This window comes from Oncorhynchus clarkii, chromosome 18 (assembly GCF_045791955.1).
Source record: "Oncorhynchus clarkii lewisi isolate Uvic-CL-2024 chromosome 18, UVic_Ocla_1.0, whole genome shotgun sequence".
NCBI classification, from domain to species: Eukaryota; Metazoa; Chordata; class Actinopteri; order Salmoniformes; family Salmonidae; genus Oncorhynchus; species Oncorhynchus clarkii.
The window spans coordinates 17143539-17160131 of record NC_092164.1 but is presented as its reverse complement, the minus strand read 5'-3'; the positions used below and the strand labels follow the sequence as shown (position 1 = coordinate 17160131).

Here is a 16593-nt window from a genome sequence, read left to right as displayed (position 1 = left end):
CCAGGGACTGTAGTGATGCCTCTTGCACTGAGATGCAGTACCTTAGACCGATGCGTCCATGTGTGATAACTATTTAACTGTACTAGAATGCTTGCCACTAAAATGTTTAATATCGGTATCGTTTTTTTGGGAAATATTGGATATCGGTATCGGCCAAAAATGTAATATCGGTGCATCACTAGTGGTAACCCCGGTGTCCTGGCTAAATTCCCAATCTGGCCCTCATACCATCATGGCCACCTAATTACCCCCAGCTTCCGATTAGCTCATTCATCCCCCTCCTCTCCCCTGAAACTATTCCCCAGGTCGTTGATACTGTATAAATGAGAATGTGTTCTCAGTCAACTTATCTGGTCAAATAAGTTGAAAAAATAAGAAAATGCATAATGCCAGGAATATAGTGAATGCTGAACATTGTGAATGCTGAACATTGTGAATGCTGAACATAGTGAATTCTGAACATAGTGAATTCTGAACATAGTGAATGCTGAACATTGTGAATGCTGAACATAGTGAATGCTGAACATTGTGAATGCTGAACATTGTGAATGGCATTTCATTTTCCCACTGTACCGAAACCTAACCGTGACACCAAAACCGCAATACGTACCGAACCATGGGTTTGGTGAACCGTTCCACCCCTAACTACAACCACATTACTAAGTCTTTGACCACACTGTGTTGTTACTTTGGTGAGTAAAAACTCATGCTTCCTGCTTAAACGCCAAATATCTCCGATACGTAGCGTAGCCCCTATTTCTGTGGGAGTTGTGCCATCGGCTGAGACACAACATGGTCTTGTATGTTGTAATCCTTTAAACACAATAACTCAGTGGAGAATAAAACGTTTAGGAACAGATGTGGAGAACACTTTCACTCTCTCCCACTCTCCCTCCCTGTCTCCCACTCCCCCCCTCCCTGTCTCCCACTCTCTCTCTCTCTCTCTCCCCCTCCCTGTCTCCCACTCTCCCTCCCTGTCTCCCACTCCCCTCCTCCCTGTCTCCCACTCTCTCTCTCCCACTCTCCCCCCCTCCCTGTCTCCCACTCTCCCTCTCTCCCCCTCCCTGTCTCCCCCTCCCCATCTCCCACTCTCCCTCCCTCCCTCTCTCCCACTCCCTCCCTCTCTCTCTCCCCCTCCCCATCTCACTCCCTCCCTCTCTCTCTCCCCCTCCCCATCTCCCTCCCTCCCTCTCTCTCTCTCCCCCTCCCTGTCTCCCACTCTCCCTCTCTCTCTCCCCCTCCCTGTCTCCCACTCTCCCTCTCTCTCCCCCTCCCTGTCTCCCACTCTCCCTCCCTCCCCCTCCCTGTCTCCCACTCCCCCTCCCTCCCTCTCTCCCCCTCCCTCCCCCTCCGTCTCCCTGTCTCCCACTCTCCCTCCCTCCCCCTCCCTGTTTCCCCCTCCCTCCCCCTCCCTGTCTCCCACTCTCCCTCCCTCCCCCTCCCTGTTTCCCACTCCCCCTCCCTCTCCCTGTTTCCCACTCCCCCTCCCTATCTCCCACTCTCCCTCACTCACTCTCTCTCTCTCCCCCTCCCTGTCTCCCACTCTCTCTCTATGTGTTTCTCCCATCTTAGTCCCTTCCGCTGTCCCCCCCCCCCCCCCTCTCACTATCGCACATGTGGTTACCATATTGAGAGGAAGCACAGACCCTCCTGGGAAAGAGAGTGTGTGTGTGTGTATATGTATATGTGTTTGTGTGTATGTGTGTTTGTTTGTGTGTATGTATGTGTTTGTGTGTGCTATGAAAGGAGTCTGTTTGTAAGATGACCTACATACAGCCAGGCACAGATGGAAATCCTACACACACATACACACTACGGTTGGGTGGTACCCAGATTTCCATCCCGGGATATATGATATAACCGGCAGTGCACACAAGAGGCGATATTTCTTTTTCAAACATAAAAGAAGCCCCAAAAATGTCAGTTACCAGAATGCTCGCAAAATGCTAACAAGTACAAAGGAACTCCCATATCGGATGCTAGGTAAATGCTAACAAGTACAAAGGAACTCCCATAGCGGATGCTAGGTAAATGCTAACAAGTACAAAGGAACTCCCATAGCGGATGCTAGGTAAATGCTAACAAGTACAAAGGAACTCCCATAGCGGATGCTAGGTAAATGCTAACAAGTACAAAGGAACTCCCATAGCGGATGCTAGGTAAATGCTAACAAGTACAAAAATCATGTAAAAAAATGACGGTATATACGGTAAACCCCCCCAACCTTAACACACAAACCCTTGAACAAACACACACACACACACAAACCCTTGCACATACACACACACACAAACCCTTGCACATACACACACACACACACACAAACCCTTGCACACACACACACACACACAAACCCTTGAACATACACACACACACACAAACTCTTGCACATACACACACACACACACAAACTCTTGCACACACACACACACACACACACAAACCCTTGCACACACACACACACACACACAAACCCTTGCACATACACACACACACACACAAACCCTTGCACATACACACACACACACACACACACAAACCCTTGCACATACACACACACACACACACAAACCCTTGCACATACACACACACACACACAAACCATCCAGATCCGGCAGCTGCTTCTAGGGGCTCTGATGGGATATCTAGTTTGTGTGTGTGTGTGTGTGTGTGTGTGTGTGTGTGTGTGTGTGTGTGTGCGCGCGTGTGCGTGTGTTCGGGTCAGTAAATGTGGCACTACCTGGGCATTATGTATGTGTTTAGCAGGGTGTGTGTGTGTGTTACAGAGGTAATGGTATCTCTCCAGAGCTCTGAGAACAGACACTCCCACTACAGTTTTCTCTACCTGAAGCCCAACACACACACAACATTAAGTCCAGCACACACTTTAACAGTTCCCAACAACAAAGTAAATTACAGGAACAATGTGCAGGATGGGAGTGAAGTTTTACAGTGAGAGATAGACAGAATGAGAGAGAGAGAATGATAAAAAGAGAACACAGAGAGAGTGAGACAGAGACAGAGAGAGAGAGAGACGGAGAGAGACGATGCAGGAACTGTGGGAGACAGTACATCTGAAATAGCAGAGACCAGACAGTCTGGGGTGGTCGAGCCAAATCTGATGCCACACACAGTCACAAGTCTGGTAGCCATGATGAATGAGGGCAGTGAGGATCAGTGAAGCAGGAGGTACATACAAAGTACTTCCACTACAAACGCAGCATCATAACTTATGATTGACATTCTGGAGCAAGTCAGCAGTCAGCTGAATAATTACAGACTTCAGCTCTAAAGAAAGTGACAGAGAGACAGAGACAGAGAGAGAGAGACAGAGACAGAGACAGAGAGAGACAGAGACAGAGAGAGACAGACAGACAGACAAAGACAGAGAGAGACAGTGACAGAGAGAGACAGACAGACAGACAAAGACAGAGAGAGACAGTGACAGAGAGAGACAGACAGACAGACAGACAAAGACAGAGAGAGACAGTGACAGAGAGAGACAGACAGACAGACAAAGACAGAGAGAGACAGTGACAGAGAGAGACAGACAGACAGACAAAGACAGAGAGAGACAGTGACAGAGAGAGACAGACAGACAGACAAAGACAGAGAGAGACAGTGACAGAGAGAGACAGACAGACAGACAAAGACAGAGAGAGACAGTGACAGAGAGACAGACAGACAGACAAAGAGAGACAGAGACAGAGACACAGAGACAGACAGACAGACAGAGACAAAGATAGAGAGAGACAGTGACAGAGAGAGACAGACAGACAGACAAAGACAGAGAGAGACAGTGACAGAGAGACAGACAGACAGACAAAGAGAGACAGAGAGAGAGAGAGACAGAGACAGAGACACAGAGAGAGACACAGAGAGAGACACAGAGACAGACACAGAGACAGACACAGAGACAGACACAGAGACAGACACAGAGACAGACACAGAGACAGACACAGAGACACACACAGAGACAGAGACAGAGACAGACAGACAAAGACAGAGAGAGACAGTGACAGAGAGACAGACAGACAGACAAAGACAGAGAGAGACAGTGACAGACAGACAGACAAAGAGAGACAGAGACAGAGACAGAGACAGACAGACAGACAGACATATATATAATATGACATTTGTAATGTCTTTATTGTTTTGAAACTTCTGTATGTGTACTGTTTACTGTTAATTTTTATTGTTTATTTCACTTTTGTATATTATCTACCTCACTTGCTTTGGCAATGTTAACACATGTTTTCCATGCCAATAAAGCCCCTTGAATTGAATTGAGAGAGAGAGAGCGAGAGAGAGAGCAAGAGAGCGAGAGAGAGAGCGAGAGAGTGAGAGAGCGAGCGAGCGAGCGAGAGTTGTGTGTGTTCAGGTCCAAACACAGAACCTCTGTTTCTCTCGATTCCACCAGCGCAGTTAGAGGAGCAACACTGCTCACAAACATCTGTACCAGGCTGTGTTACTGTTATGATATCTATTATGATACAGAGTAATCTCTTCAGTCATCTCCTCTCCTCTTGTTAACGTAGCATTAGCCTAACCTTAGCCTAGCATTAGCAAAGCATGCATAGAAATAGCCTAGCGTTAGCTTAGCCAGACTTCCATCTCCTCTCCCAGGGCTGTGTTTGCTGGGGTGGCCTAGTTCTGCTGCTGGTTGTGATCCAACCAAGCTAACGTCATGTCTGGAGCTAAATTACCAATACCATAACACTCACACCACAGGAGGTTGGTGGCACCTTATTTGGGGAGGATGGGCCTGTGGTAATGGCTGGGAGAGACAGAGACAGAGAGAGACAGAGAGAGGAGAGAGTGAGAGTGGAACAGGGCTTAAGTTTGGGGAGAGGGAGAGGAATAAAGGTGGAGGGGGGGTAGGGAGGAAGGGAAGCCGTCTCGATCTAATAACCGGGATCCTGATGACTCACTATTCCCAATGTATGAATACACACACACACACACACACACAGCGAGAGAGTGAAGAGGTGCAACAGCTGTTGGTGTGTAAACAGACTGGGAGTCTCATAACCATTTCCTGCTCTCCTCCCATCCTCCCTCCGTCTCTCTTTCTGTCCCACTTTCTCCTCTCTCCCTCAACTTAATCCCCGTCTCCCCTGAAATCCTTCAGTGAAGAAATGAGTTGGTGTCCCTCTCTCTCCCTCTCTTTCTCCTCTCACTCTCTCCACATTTTCATCTGGGAAATTCCTGATGTGTGAGTCACGGTCTGAACAGCAGGGTGTTTGTGTCCATCACAGAGAAACAGACAGAGAGAGACAGAGACAGAGACAGAGACAGAGACAGAGAGAGAGAGAGAGAGAGAGAGAGAGAGAGAGAGAGAGAGAGAGAGAGAGAGAGAGACTGAGAGAGAGACTGAGAGCGAGAGAGAGCGAGAGAGAGAGAGAGAGAGAGAGATAAAGAGACTGAGAGCGAGAGAGAGAGAGAGAGATAAAGAGAGACAGAGAGAGAGAGAGAGAGAGAGAGAGAGAGAGAGAGAGACAGAGAGAGAGACAGAGAGACTGAGAGCGAGAGAGAGAGACAGAGAGACTGAGAGCGAGAGAGAGCGAGAGAGAGAGAGATATATAGAGAGACAGAGCGAGACAGACGTAGAAAAAGAGAGAGACCAAGGGAAGGGGAGAAGGAGGGAGGGTTCTTTAGAATGTCAGTGGAAAGAATACTGGAAATTCTAAATTAGCAGGGACTTTCCCCACTCAACATTCCTGTGTGTGTGTGTGTGTGTGTGTGTGTGTGTGTGTGTGTGTTTGCTGTCCTGGGGCTTTTGGCTTATCAGACAAAAAGTAGGGACGTGGAAAAGGGAAGGAGAGAGAATGCAAGACATTACATTGACCCATGTTCTAACTATCTCTATATATCTCTATATCACACACACAATTCTTGGTCCCTCTCTTCCTCTCGTTTTCTTTCCAGTCTCTCCTCTCACCCCTCGCTCCCCAAGGCTAAGCCCCGCCCGCCCCAGACTTCCTGTCTCTTTCATCTCTAAGCCTATCACAGTTGTCTCTTTCATCTCTAAGCCTATCACAGCTGCCACTTTCATCTCTGAGCCTATCACAGCTGCCTCTTTCATCTCTGAGCCTATCACAGCTGCCTCTTTCATCTCTGAGCCTATCACAGCTGCCACTTTCATCTCTGAGCCTATCACAGCTGCCTCTTTCATCTCTGAGCCTATCACAGCTGCCTCTTTCATCTCTGAGCCTATCACAGCTGCCTCTTTCATCTCTGAGCCTATCACAGCTGCCTCTTTCATCTCTGAGCCTATCACAGCTGCCTCTTTCATCTCTGAGCCTATCACAGCTGCCTTTTTCATCTCTGAGCCTATCACAGCTGCCTCTTTCATCTCTGAGCCTATCACAGCTGCCTCTTTCATCTCTGAGCCTATCACACCTGCCTCTTTCATCTCTGAGCCTATCACAGCTGCCTCTTTCATCTCTGAGCCTATCACAGCTGCCTCTTTCATCTCTGAGCCTATCACAGCTGAGTGGAAGGAAAATGGCTTTCCCCTGGAACTGATACAAATACAAGCCAGAAAGAAGGAACGAAAGAGAAGACAAAGAAGAACAAGTAGCTGACGTTGAAGGAAAAAGTAGACCAGATAGGATGAGAGAGTGGGACAGCAAGAGACAGAGAGAAGAGAAGGAAATAGGGATGAAGTTTTCAGACAGACAGAGGGATGGAGGAAGAGAGAAAGAAAAGCGAGAGCGAGAAGAGAGGGAAGGAGGGAGGACTGCTCCGGTTGATCCCTGAGCTTCCAGGAAGCCAAGAATTCCAAATCTGGAAAAGCACTCTCTCAGTAGCAAACACACACACAGATAGAGCAAAGGTTTGTTTCCCCCCCCCCCATTTTGCCTGAAGTGGTCCGGAGAGTTTCAGGCTTCAGTGAACTGGCAGACCAAACCAACTGTACAGGCAGGGGTCAGCGAGAGAGGAAGTGGGTTCACCCCGAATGTGGTCTCTCCTCTCTCTCTCTCTCCAATTCAATTCAAGGTCTTTATTGGCATGGGAAACATATGTTAACATTGCCAAAGCAAGTGAGGTAGAGATAAGAAACAAAAGTGAAATAAACAATAAAAGTGAACAGTAAACATTACACTCCAAAAGAATAAAGACATGTCAAATGTCATGTTATGTCTGTATACAGTGTTGCAACGATGTACAAATTGTTAAAGCACAAAAGAGAAAATAAATAAGCATAAATATGGGTTGTATTTACAATGGTGTTTGTTCTTCACTGGTTGCCCTTTTCTCGTGGCAACAGGTCACAAATCTTGCTGCTGTGATGGAACACTGTGGAATTTCACCCAGTAGATATGGGAGTTTATCAAAATTGGGTTTGTTTTCAAATTCTTTGTGGATCTGTGTAATCTGAGGGAAATATGTGTCTCTAATATGGTCATACGTTGGACAGGAGGTTAGGAAGTGAAGCTCAGTTTCCACCTCATTTTGTGGGCAGTGTGCACATAGCCTGTCTTCTCCTGAGAGCCATGTCTGCCTACGGCGGCCTTTCTCAATAGCAAGGCTATGCTCACTGAGTCTGTACATAGTCAAAGCTTTCCTTAAGTTTGGGTCAGTCACAGTGGTTAGGTATTCTGCCACTGTGTACTCTCTGTTTAGGGCCAAATAGCATTCTAGTTTGCTCTGTTTTTTTGTTAATTCTTTCCAATGTGTCAAGTAATTATCTTTTTGTTTTCTCATGATTTAGTTGTCTCCAAACATCATGTAAACAGAACCACACTAACTCAGACACCATGCCCTGTGGGCCCAAATACCACACACCACCTGGAGAGGTTTTCATTCTCATGGTGACAGCTTTCCCAAACCTAGTGGAACCCAAAGCACCACACACACACACACACACACACACACACACACACACACACACACACCCCACACACGCGCACACACACACATCCACACACGCGCACACACACGCACACACACGCACACTTGCACACTAAGCCCACCCAAAACTAAGGCCACCCAACACTAAGCCTACCCAACACTGAGCCCACCCAACGCTGAGCCCACCCAACGCTGAGCCCACCCAACGCTGAGCCCACCCAACGCTGAGCCCACCCAACGCTGAGCTCACCCAACGCTGAGCCCACCCAACACTGAGCCCACCCAACACTGAGCCCACCCAACACTGAGCCCACCCAACACTGAGCCCACCCAACACTGAGCCCACCCAACACTGAGCCCACCCAACACTAAGCCCACCCAACACTAAGCCCACCCAACACTAAGCCCACCCAACACTGGGTGTAAATGTGTTTCCTGGATGAGACGTTGGCATTGTCCCAGATTACAACTAAACCAGGTGAATACAACATGACAACATCATGACTATGATGTCATCTTTAACATATATCTGGTCATTTAAATCACATAAAGATGTATTTTTCTGGTTGCTAAAAAGATGTGGACAAAATGTCCTTTTGCAACCAGAATACAACCTGACTCGTTGACTGCAACTAGTTTTGCACACAGGGTAAATACAGTACAACATACTATATGTTACATACAACTGGCTTAGAGAAAGAGAGAGAAAGAGAGATAGAGAAGATAGAAAAGATAGAAAGAGAAAGAGAGATATGGGAAAGGTCTCACGTGTCGGTGAGAGAGAATCAAAGAGTTTCTTGACTTTGAGCAGATGGCACACACTCACAACTGGAAAAGAGACCACATCAATGGGGCAAGTGGAAGGGGCCACAACAGCCAGCTCAGGAAATACATTAAACTATAAACACACTGTAACAGGCGCTCTGCACAGGAAATATTTTAAACTGCATTACCCACACTGCAACAGCCGCTCTACTCAGGAAATCATTTTAACTACATTACCCACACTGCAACAGCCGCTCTACTCAGGAAATCATTTTAACTACATTACCCACACTGCAACAGCCGCTCTACTCAGGAAATTATTTTAACTACATTGCCCACACTGCAACAGCCGCTCTACTAAGGAAATACTTTAAAGTACATTACCCACACATGTAACAGCAATGCAACAGCAAAAGCCTACATATGTCCCACACATAAATCTATTATCCTGCCAGCTTTAGGATGGCTGTGGCAAAAACACACTCACACATTCCAGAGCATGGTGCTTTCACACACACTCTATAGTCACTGCCTTTGATGTGAGTGTGGGAACGTTCAGGGAGGGAGAGAGGGAGGGGGGAGAGAGGGAGAGAGTGAGAGGGGAGAGAGACAGAGGGGAGAGAGACAGAGGGGAGAGAGACAGAGGGGAGAGAGACAGAGGGGAGAGAGACAGAGGGGAGAGAGTGAGAGGGGAGAGAGTGAGAGGGGAGAGAGTGAGAGGGGAGAGAGTGAGAGGGGAGAGAGTGAGAGGGGAGAGAGTGTGAGGGGAGAGAGTGTGAGGGGAGAGAGTGTGAGGGGAGAGAGTGTGAGGGGAGAGAGTGTGAGGGGAGAGAGTGTGAGGGGAGAGAGGGAGAGGGGAGAGAGGGAGAGGGGAGAGAGGGAGAGACAGAGGGGAGAGAGTGAGAGGGGAGAGACAGAGGGGAGAGACTGAGAGGGGAGAGGGGAGAGAGTGAGAGGGGAGAGAGTGAGAGAGTGAGAGGGGAGAGAGTGAGAGAGTGAGAGGGGAGAGAGTGAGAGGGGAGAGAGTGAGAGGGGAGAGAGTGAGAGGGGAGAGAGTGAGAGGGGAGAGAGGGGAGAGAGTGAGAGGGGAGAGAGTGAGAGGGGAGAGAAGGAGAGGGGAGAGAGGGAGAGGGGAGAGGGAGAGGGGAGAGAGGGAGAGGGGAGAGAGTGAGAGGGGAGAGAGTGAGAGGGGAGATACTGAGAGGGGAGAGGGGAGAGAGTGAGAGGGGAGAGAGTGAGAGGGGAGAGAGTGAGAGGGGAGAGAGTGAGAGGGGAGATAGTGAGAGGGGAGAGAGGGAGAGGGGAGAGAGGGAGAGAGTGAGAGGGGAGAGAGGGAGAGAGTGAGAGGGAGAGGGGAGAGAGTGAGAGGGGAGAGAGTGAGAGGGGAGAGAGTGAGAGGGGAGATACTGAGAGGGGAGAGACTGAGAGGGGAGAGAGTGAGAGGGGAGAGAGTGAGAGGGGAGAGAAGGTAAGGGGAAAATAATTAAGTGGATCAAAAACTAGTGGCATAACATTTTATATTATTGGTCCACGGGACCCTTCGTTATCTTTATCGGGAATACAGGAAGGAGCTTGGTTGGGAAGTCCCGGGATACCGGCCACCGGTATTGAACCCTAGACAGAGCGAGTGCAGTCAGAGCAGTGTGTATACCACAGTACTCCAGTCAAACAGAGGTTACTTTATATAAAACTCCAGTCTCTGTAATACGCACGCACACACGCGCACACACACACACAACACACACACACAACACACACACTGCTCTGAGGTCTCAGTAATCACACTCTATAAAGAACAGCTCAAACGGTCTTCAAACACACTGCTTCACCCCAACTCTCAATAAACCCAGTGACCTGAGCGTGTGTGTGTGTGTGTGTGTGTGTGGTCGTAGTGGGGGGTCTGTTCCAAGGACCTCTCCTGTCTGCTTCCTCAACCTGAGTGTGCAGAGTAACACCCCCTATACACACAGACACACTGTCTAACCCTAAAGCCTGTCGCATGCTATCTAGTCCAAACACCTCCTGCATATGAGGAGATTTAGAGAAGTTGTTATTCCTTCTTGTGTTCGGCAGTAGTTTGTTTCCCCCCGCTGTTCTTGTTCTCTCGAGGCAAGTCGAAGTTCAGTAGCTGAAGTCTACACCCCTTCGTCTGTGATAGGTCGACGGTAGAGATGGGAACTATGTATGGATTTTTCTATGAAGTGTTTGTTGTCATTCAACGTGAGACGAATAGTTTTCATGCACATTTTGATCACTTGAATTGCACCAAATGTCTTAGGTGTAAAATTGCATGACTGGGGCCTCCCGAGTGGTGCAGTGGTCTAAGGTACTGCATCGCAGTGCTAGCTGTGCCACTAGAAATTCTGGGTTTGAGTCCAGGCTCTGTCGCAGCTGGCCACAACCAGGAGAACCATGGGGAGGCGCACAATTGGCCCAGCGTCGTCCGGATTAGGGGAGGATTTGGCAGGCAGGGATGTCCTTGTCTCATCGCGGGCCGGGCGCAGTGCACACTGACACAGTCGCCAGTTGTACGGTGTTTCCTCCGACACATTGGTGCGGCTGGTTTCTGGGTTAAGTGGGCATTGTCTCAAGAAGCAGTGCGGCTTGGTTGGGTGGTGTTTCGGAGTTCACACGGCTCTCGACCTTTCGCCTCTCCTGAGTCCGTACGGGAGTTGCAGCGATGAGACAAGACTAACTACCAATGGGTATTGCAAAATATTTGTATAATAATTGCACGACTGAGACCTCTGTAAAAACACAAACATGTATTGCATATTTCTTGATTTATCTTAAGATTAATTCGGACTATTTTGAGGAAGTGTTACTGGCTACGTTGTTGCAACAGTGTCTCGAGAGGGACAAACAACAGCATTGACACATTTTTTTCAAGTTTTTCAAGCAAATGTATTTTATGACCAAATCACCACCTAGTGGCCTCATGGGTGGAATGTTATTCATATTTTTCATCATTTCACAATTAATCAAAATTATATTTTAAAAAATATATATAAATATGTGTCGCTATGTCAAATGGTTTTGTTATACACTATACTGTATATACAAAAGTATGTGGACAACCCTTCAAATGAGTGGATTTGGCTGTTTCAGCCACACCCGTTGCTGACAGGTGTATAAAATTGAGCACACAGCCATGCAATCGCCATAGACAAACATTGGCAGTAGAATGGCCTTACTGAAGAGCTCAGTAACTTTCAACGTGGCACCGTCATAGGATGCCACCTTTCCAACAAGTCAGTTCGTCAAATTTCTACCCTGCTAGAGCTGTCCCGGTCAACTAAGTGCTGTTATTGTAAAGTGGAAACGTCTAGGAGCAACAGCGGTAGGCCACACAAGCTCACAGAACGGGACCGCAAAGTGCTGAAGTGCGTAGTGTGTAAAAATCATCTGTCCTTGGTTGCTCGGCTGGAGTGGTGTAAAGCTCGCCGCCATTGGACTCTGGAGCAGTGGAAACGCCTTCTCTGGATTGATGAATCACGCTTCACCATCTGGCAGTCCAACGGACAAATCTGGGTTTGGCAGATGCCAGCAGAATGCTAACTGCCCAAAGTAATGTCAACAACATACAATGACATTCTAGACTATTCTGTGCTTCCAACTTTGTGGCAACAGTTTGGGGAAGGCCTTTTCCTGTTTCAGCATGACAATGTCCCTGTGCACAAAGTGAGGTCCATACAGAAATGGTTTGTTGAGATCGGTAGTTGTGGAAGAACTTGACAGGCGTACACAGAGCCCTGACCTCACTTTAGGGATGAACTGGAATGCCGACTGCAAGCCAGGCCTAATCGCCCAACATCGGTACCCGATACCACTAATGCTCTTGTGGCTGAATGGAAGTCCCCGCAGCAATGTTCCAACATCTAGTGGAAAGCCTTCCTAGATGAATGGAGGCTGTTATAGCAGCAAAGGGTGGGCCAACTCCATATTAATGCCCATGATTTTGTAATGAGATGTTTGACCAGCAGGTGTCCACATACTTTTGGTCATGTAGTATATTTCAGTCTTCTGTCATGTATATAAAGGATACAATTGGGATGCAAGCTCAAAATGTAATACATTTCAACTCTATATCTGACATGGTGCAGGTGTCTTCTTTTTCCCACAACCATGTGTGTGAGGGTGAATACTTGTTTCAAAGTAGATTTGTTTAAAACTATCAAGAAACACTCTGTGTGACCCTGATTCAGCCCACTGCAGTATAAGGTTATTAATGGAGTATGCGACCACAGACGTTGGCTTTCGCCTCGCCAAGTTCTGCTAGGAGCAAACAGAACCTGGTCTGCAGGTGCCTTAACCCATACGCTGTCTGGCCCAACCTGTACCTGACACTGGACTGGAAACCTATCCTAACCCACTCAGAGACTCTGGCAGTACAACCACATCTTCTCCCTGCCTGCCTGTCTGTCTGGGTGTCTGTCTGTCTCTTTGGCATCTGACAAAAGCTCTGAGACCTAATTGAATTACACACTGGGTGGAGGATGAGGATTGGGGTAATTAGCTAGAATAACATAGAGGGGGTAGGGGAGCGGGGCTGTCTGAGCCAAGACTGTACTGTCTGAAAGAGACCCTTCATCAGAGAGAGAGAGAGGTGGGGGGTGGGGGAAAGAAGAGAAAGAGAGAGAAAGACAAAGGCCCTATTCAGGGAGGGGGGTTTACATCTCACTCTGTTGTGATGTCATCAGAGTGAGACACACCCTTGGAGTTACAGGAATCCCCCTGGTCTATGATAGCTTGTATGTTTAAAGTACAACACAAGCCATCGAATATCACACACACACATCTAGCTAAGCACAGTGTTGTGATGTCAACAGAGAACAGGGATGAGGTCATCAAAACGAGACAGGTGTAACTGGGGCTTAGGGTTGTGATGTCATAAGCATGCGACCTACCCTGGATGCATTGCAGCGAGCCGTCCTCCGCTCTGATGGTGAAGGTCTCCCCTGGATTCACCTGTACCAGGATCACCTGCCGAGACCAGAGAGACAGATCAGACAAAACACAACGATAACAGACCGGTTCAGACACAGCACAACGATAACAGACCGGTTCAGACACAGCACAATGATAACAGACCGGTTCAGACACAGCACAATGATAACAGACCGGTTCAGACAAAACACAACGATAACAGACCGGTTCAGACAAAACACAACGATAACAGACCGGTTCAGACAAAACACAACGATAACAGACCGGTTCAGACACAGCACAATGATAACAGACCGGTTCAGACACAGCACAATGATAACAGACCGGTTCAGACAAAACACAACGATAACAGACCGGTTCAGACAAAACACAACGATAACAGACCGGTTCAGACACAGCACAATGATAACAGACCGGTTCAGACAAAACACAACGATAACAGACCGGTTCAGACACAACACAACAATAACAGACCGGTTCAGACACAACACATCGATAAGACCGGTTCAGACAAAACACAATGATAACAGACCGGTTCAGACACAGCACAACGATAACAGACCGGTTCAGACAAAACACAATGATAACAGACCGGTTCAGACACAGCACAATGATAACAGACCGGTTCAGACAAAACACAACGATAACAGACCGGTTCAGACACACCACAACGATAACAGACCAGACACAGCATATCGATCACAGACATACATAAGAAGGAAACAAAGACGTTACTCACACTCAGTCAGGACACACACACACACTCTGACAGCCCCCAGGCCTCAAACACTGAAGACCACTGCATATTTTTGGGGGCTGTTTGAGTGTGAAGCATCTTACCGTCATGGTGTCCATGTGGAGGTTGCTGAGACTGTGGCTGTAGACATGGAACACATGTCCTGCCATGGCACATTCATACACACCACACACACACACACACACACAAACCCACCACACAGACACACAAACACACTACAGGTGTGTCTTCTTCACAGCCCGTTCATATCCCCTCCTGTTCAATCCGTGTCTTCCCATAGTGACGTTAAGCTGCTCTCTCCCTTTCCCCTCACACGCAAACGGACACACACACTTCCTGCATTGTCTGCTGCTGCTGTTGCTATGGGAACCATGGCGCGTACTAGCGGGCGGCCCAGGTTTACAGAGGAGAGCCTCATCACATAGAGACACGATGTAGTGATACAGCACTACATCCACGAACAAACAGTATGTTCACGTGTTATGTCTTCAATTGTTATCTCAGGGCTTTTTCCTCTACAGGTAGACAACACACACACACAGCCCGTCTCTGTGTCTGGGTCTTCTGCAGATAGTCATCTGACCAGCCTGTCTGACAGTCATCTATGAACTCTAGTAGGAACCTTCTTTATTGGGTGTTACAATGAAAACGCTCCTTAAGGATTTCCCTCAGGGAAGGGCTTGAACGGGACACCTCCTTCACACTAGCCGAACTGCGTTTGGCATTTGTACAATGTGCGTGTGTGTGTGTGTGTGTGTGTGTGTGTGTGTGTGTGTGTGTGTGTGTGTGTGTGTGTGTGTGTGTGTGTGTGTGTGTGTGTGTGTGTGTGTGTGTGTGTGTGTGTGTGTTACCAACCTGTTGCGCTGCGTCTCCATTAACCATGTGTTGCATCAGCGGCAGCTCCCCGTTCAGCCGCGGAGGCGGAGCTAAGTCCATCAGCTGGTCGGTCATCATCATAGTGACGTACATTCATGGATACACACACTGGCCTGGCCTACCTTTAGAGAGAGTGAGAGAGAGAGACCAAGCAAGAGAGAGCGAGAGATTGAAGGGAGGAAAGAGAGAGAGAGAGAGTTAAATTCTACGTTACTACATAAATGACATAGAGTAGACATACATGCTGGTCTGGCCTACAGAGAGAGAGAGATCAAATGCCTATGGCCTCAATGTTCATTGAAACAAACTGTACATCACAAACTGTCCCATGAGATCACACACACACAGAACCACTTCAGCACTACACTACAATACAATACACTACATACTCGTCCCGTGTATTGTTATTACGGGTCTCGTCCCGTGTATTGTTATTACGGGTCTCGTCCCGTGTATTGTTATTACGGGTCTCGTCCCGTGTATTGTTATTACGGGTCTCGTCCCGTGTATTGTTATTACGGGTCTCGTCCCGTGTATTGTTATTACGGGTCTCGTCCCGTGTATTGTTATTACGGGTCTCGTCCCGTGTATTGTTATTACGGGTCTCGTCCCGTGTATTGTTATTACGGGTCTCGTCCCGTGTATTGTTATTACGGGTCTCGTCCCGTGTATTGTTATTACGGGTCTCGTCCCGTGTATTGTTATTACGGGTCTCGTCCCGTGTATTGTTATTACGGGCCTCGTCCCGTGTATTGTTATTACGGGCCTCGTCCCGTGTATTGTTATTACGGGCCTCGTCCCGTCTATTGTTATTACGGGTCTCGTCCCGTGTATTGTTATTACGGGTCTCGTCCCGTGTATTGTCATTACGGGTCTCGTCCCGTGTATTGTCATCCCCGAGGCCGGTGTCGTTCCGATGCACCACGTCCCTGTGGTCGTCCCCGAGGCCGGTGTCGTTCCGATGCACCACGTCCCTGTGGTCGTCCCCGAGGCCGGTGTCGTTCCGATGCACCACGTCCCTGTGGTCGTCCCCGAGGCCGGTGTCATTCCAATGCACCACGTCCCTGTGGTCGTCCCCGAGGCCAGTGTCATTCCAATGCACCACGTCCCTGTGGTCGTCCCCGAAGCCGGTGTTGTTCCGATGCACCACGTCCCTGTGGTCGTCCCGAGGCCAGTGTCGTTCCAAAGGCACCACATCCCTGTGGTCGTCCCTGTGGTCGTCCCCGAGGCCGGTGTCGTTCCAAAGGCACCACGTCCCTGTGGTCGTCCCTGTGGTCGTCCCCGAGGCCAGTGTCGTTCCAAAGGCACCACGTCCCTGTGGTCGTCCCTGAGGCCGGTGTCGTTCCGATGCACCACGTCCCTGTGGTCGTCCCCGAGGCCAGTGTCATTCC

At 48.5% G+C, this 16593-nt stretch overlaps 1 protein-coding gene across 3 annotated transcripts in view; it reads right to left on the bottom strand.

The window, feature by feature from the left end:
* The window catches only part of LOC139373104 (fibronectin type III domain-containing protein 3B-like), a 143084-nt gene that overhangs the window by 104614 nt on the left and 21877 nt on the right, over nucleotides 1–16593 (bottom strand). For 2 of the 3 annotated variants that reach the window (XM_071113215.1, XM_071113216.1), the window contains exons 2-3: nucleotides 15182–15324; nucleotides 13530–13605 (exon numbers count right to left, since the gene is read on the bottom strand). In XM_071113215.1, the coding sequence (XP_070969316.1) occupies nucleotides 13530–13605; nucleotides 15182–15295 (190 nt within the window). In that variant the 5' untranslated portion in view covers nucleotides 15296–15324. The remainder of the gene's footprint in view (nucleotides 1–13529; nucleotides 13606–15181; nucleotides 15325–16593) is intronic. The other variant, XM_071113214.1, reaches the window with a different exon arrangement.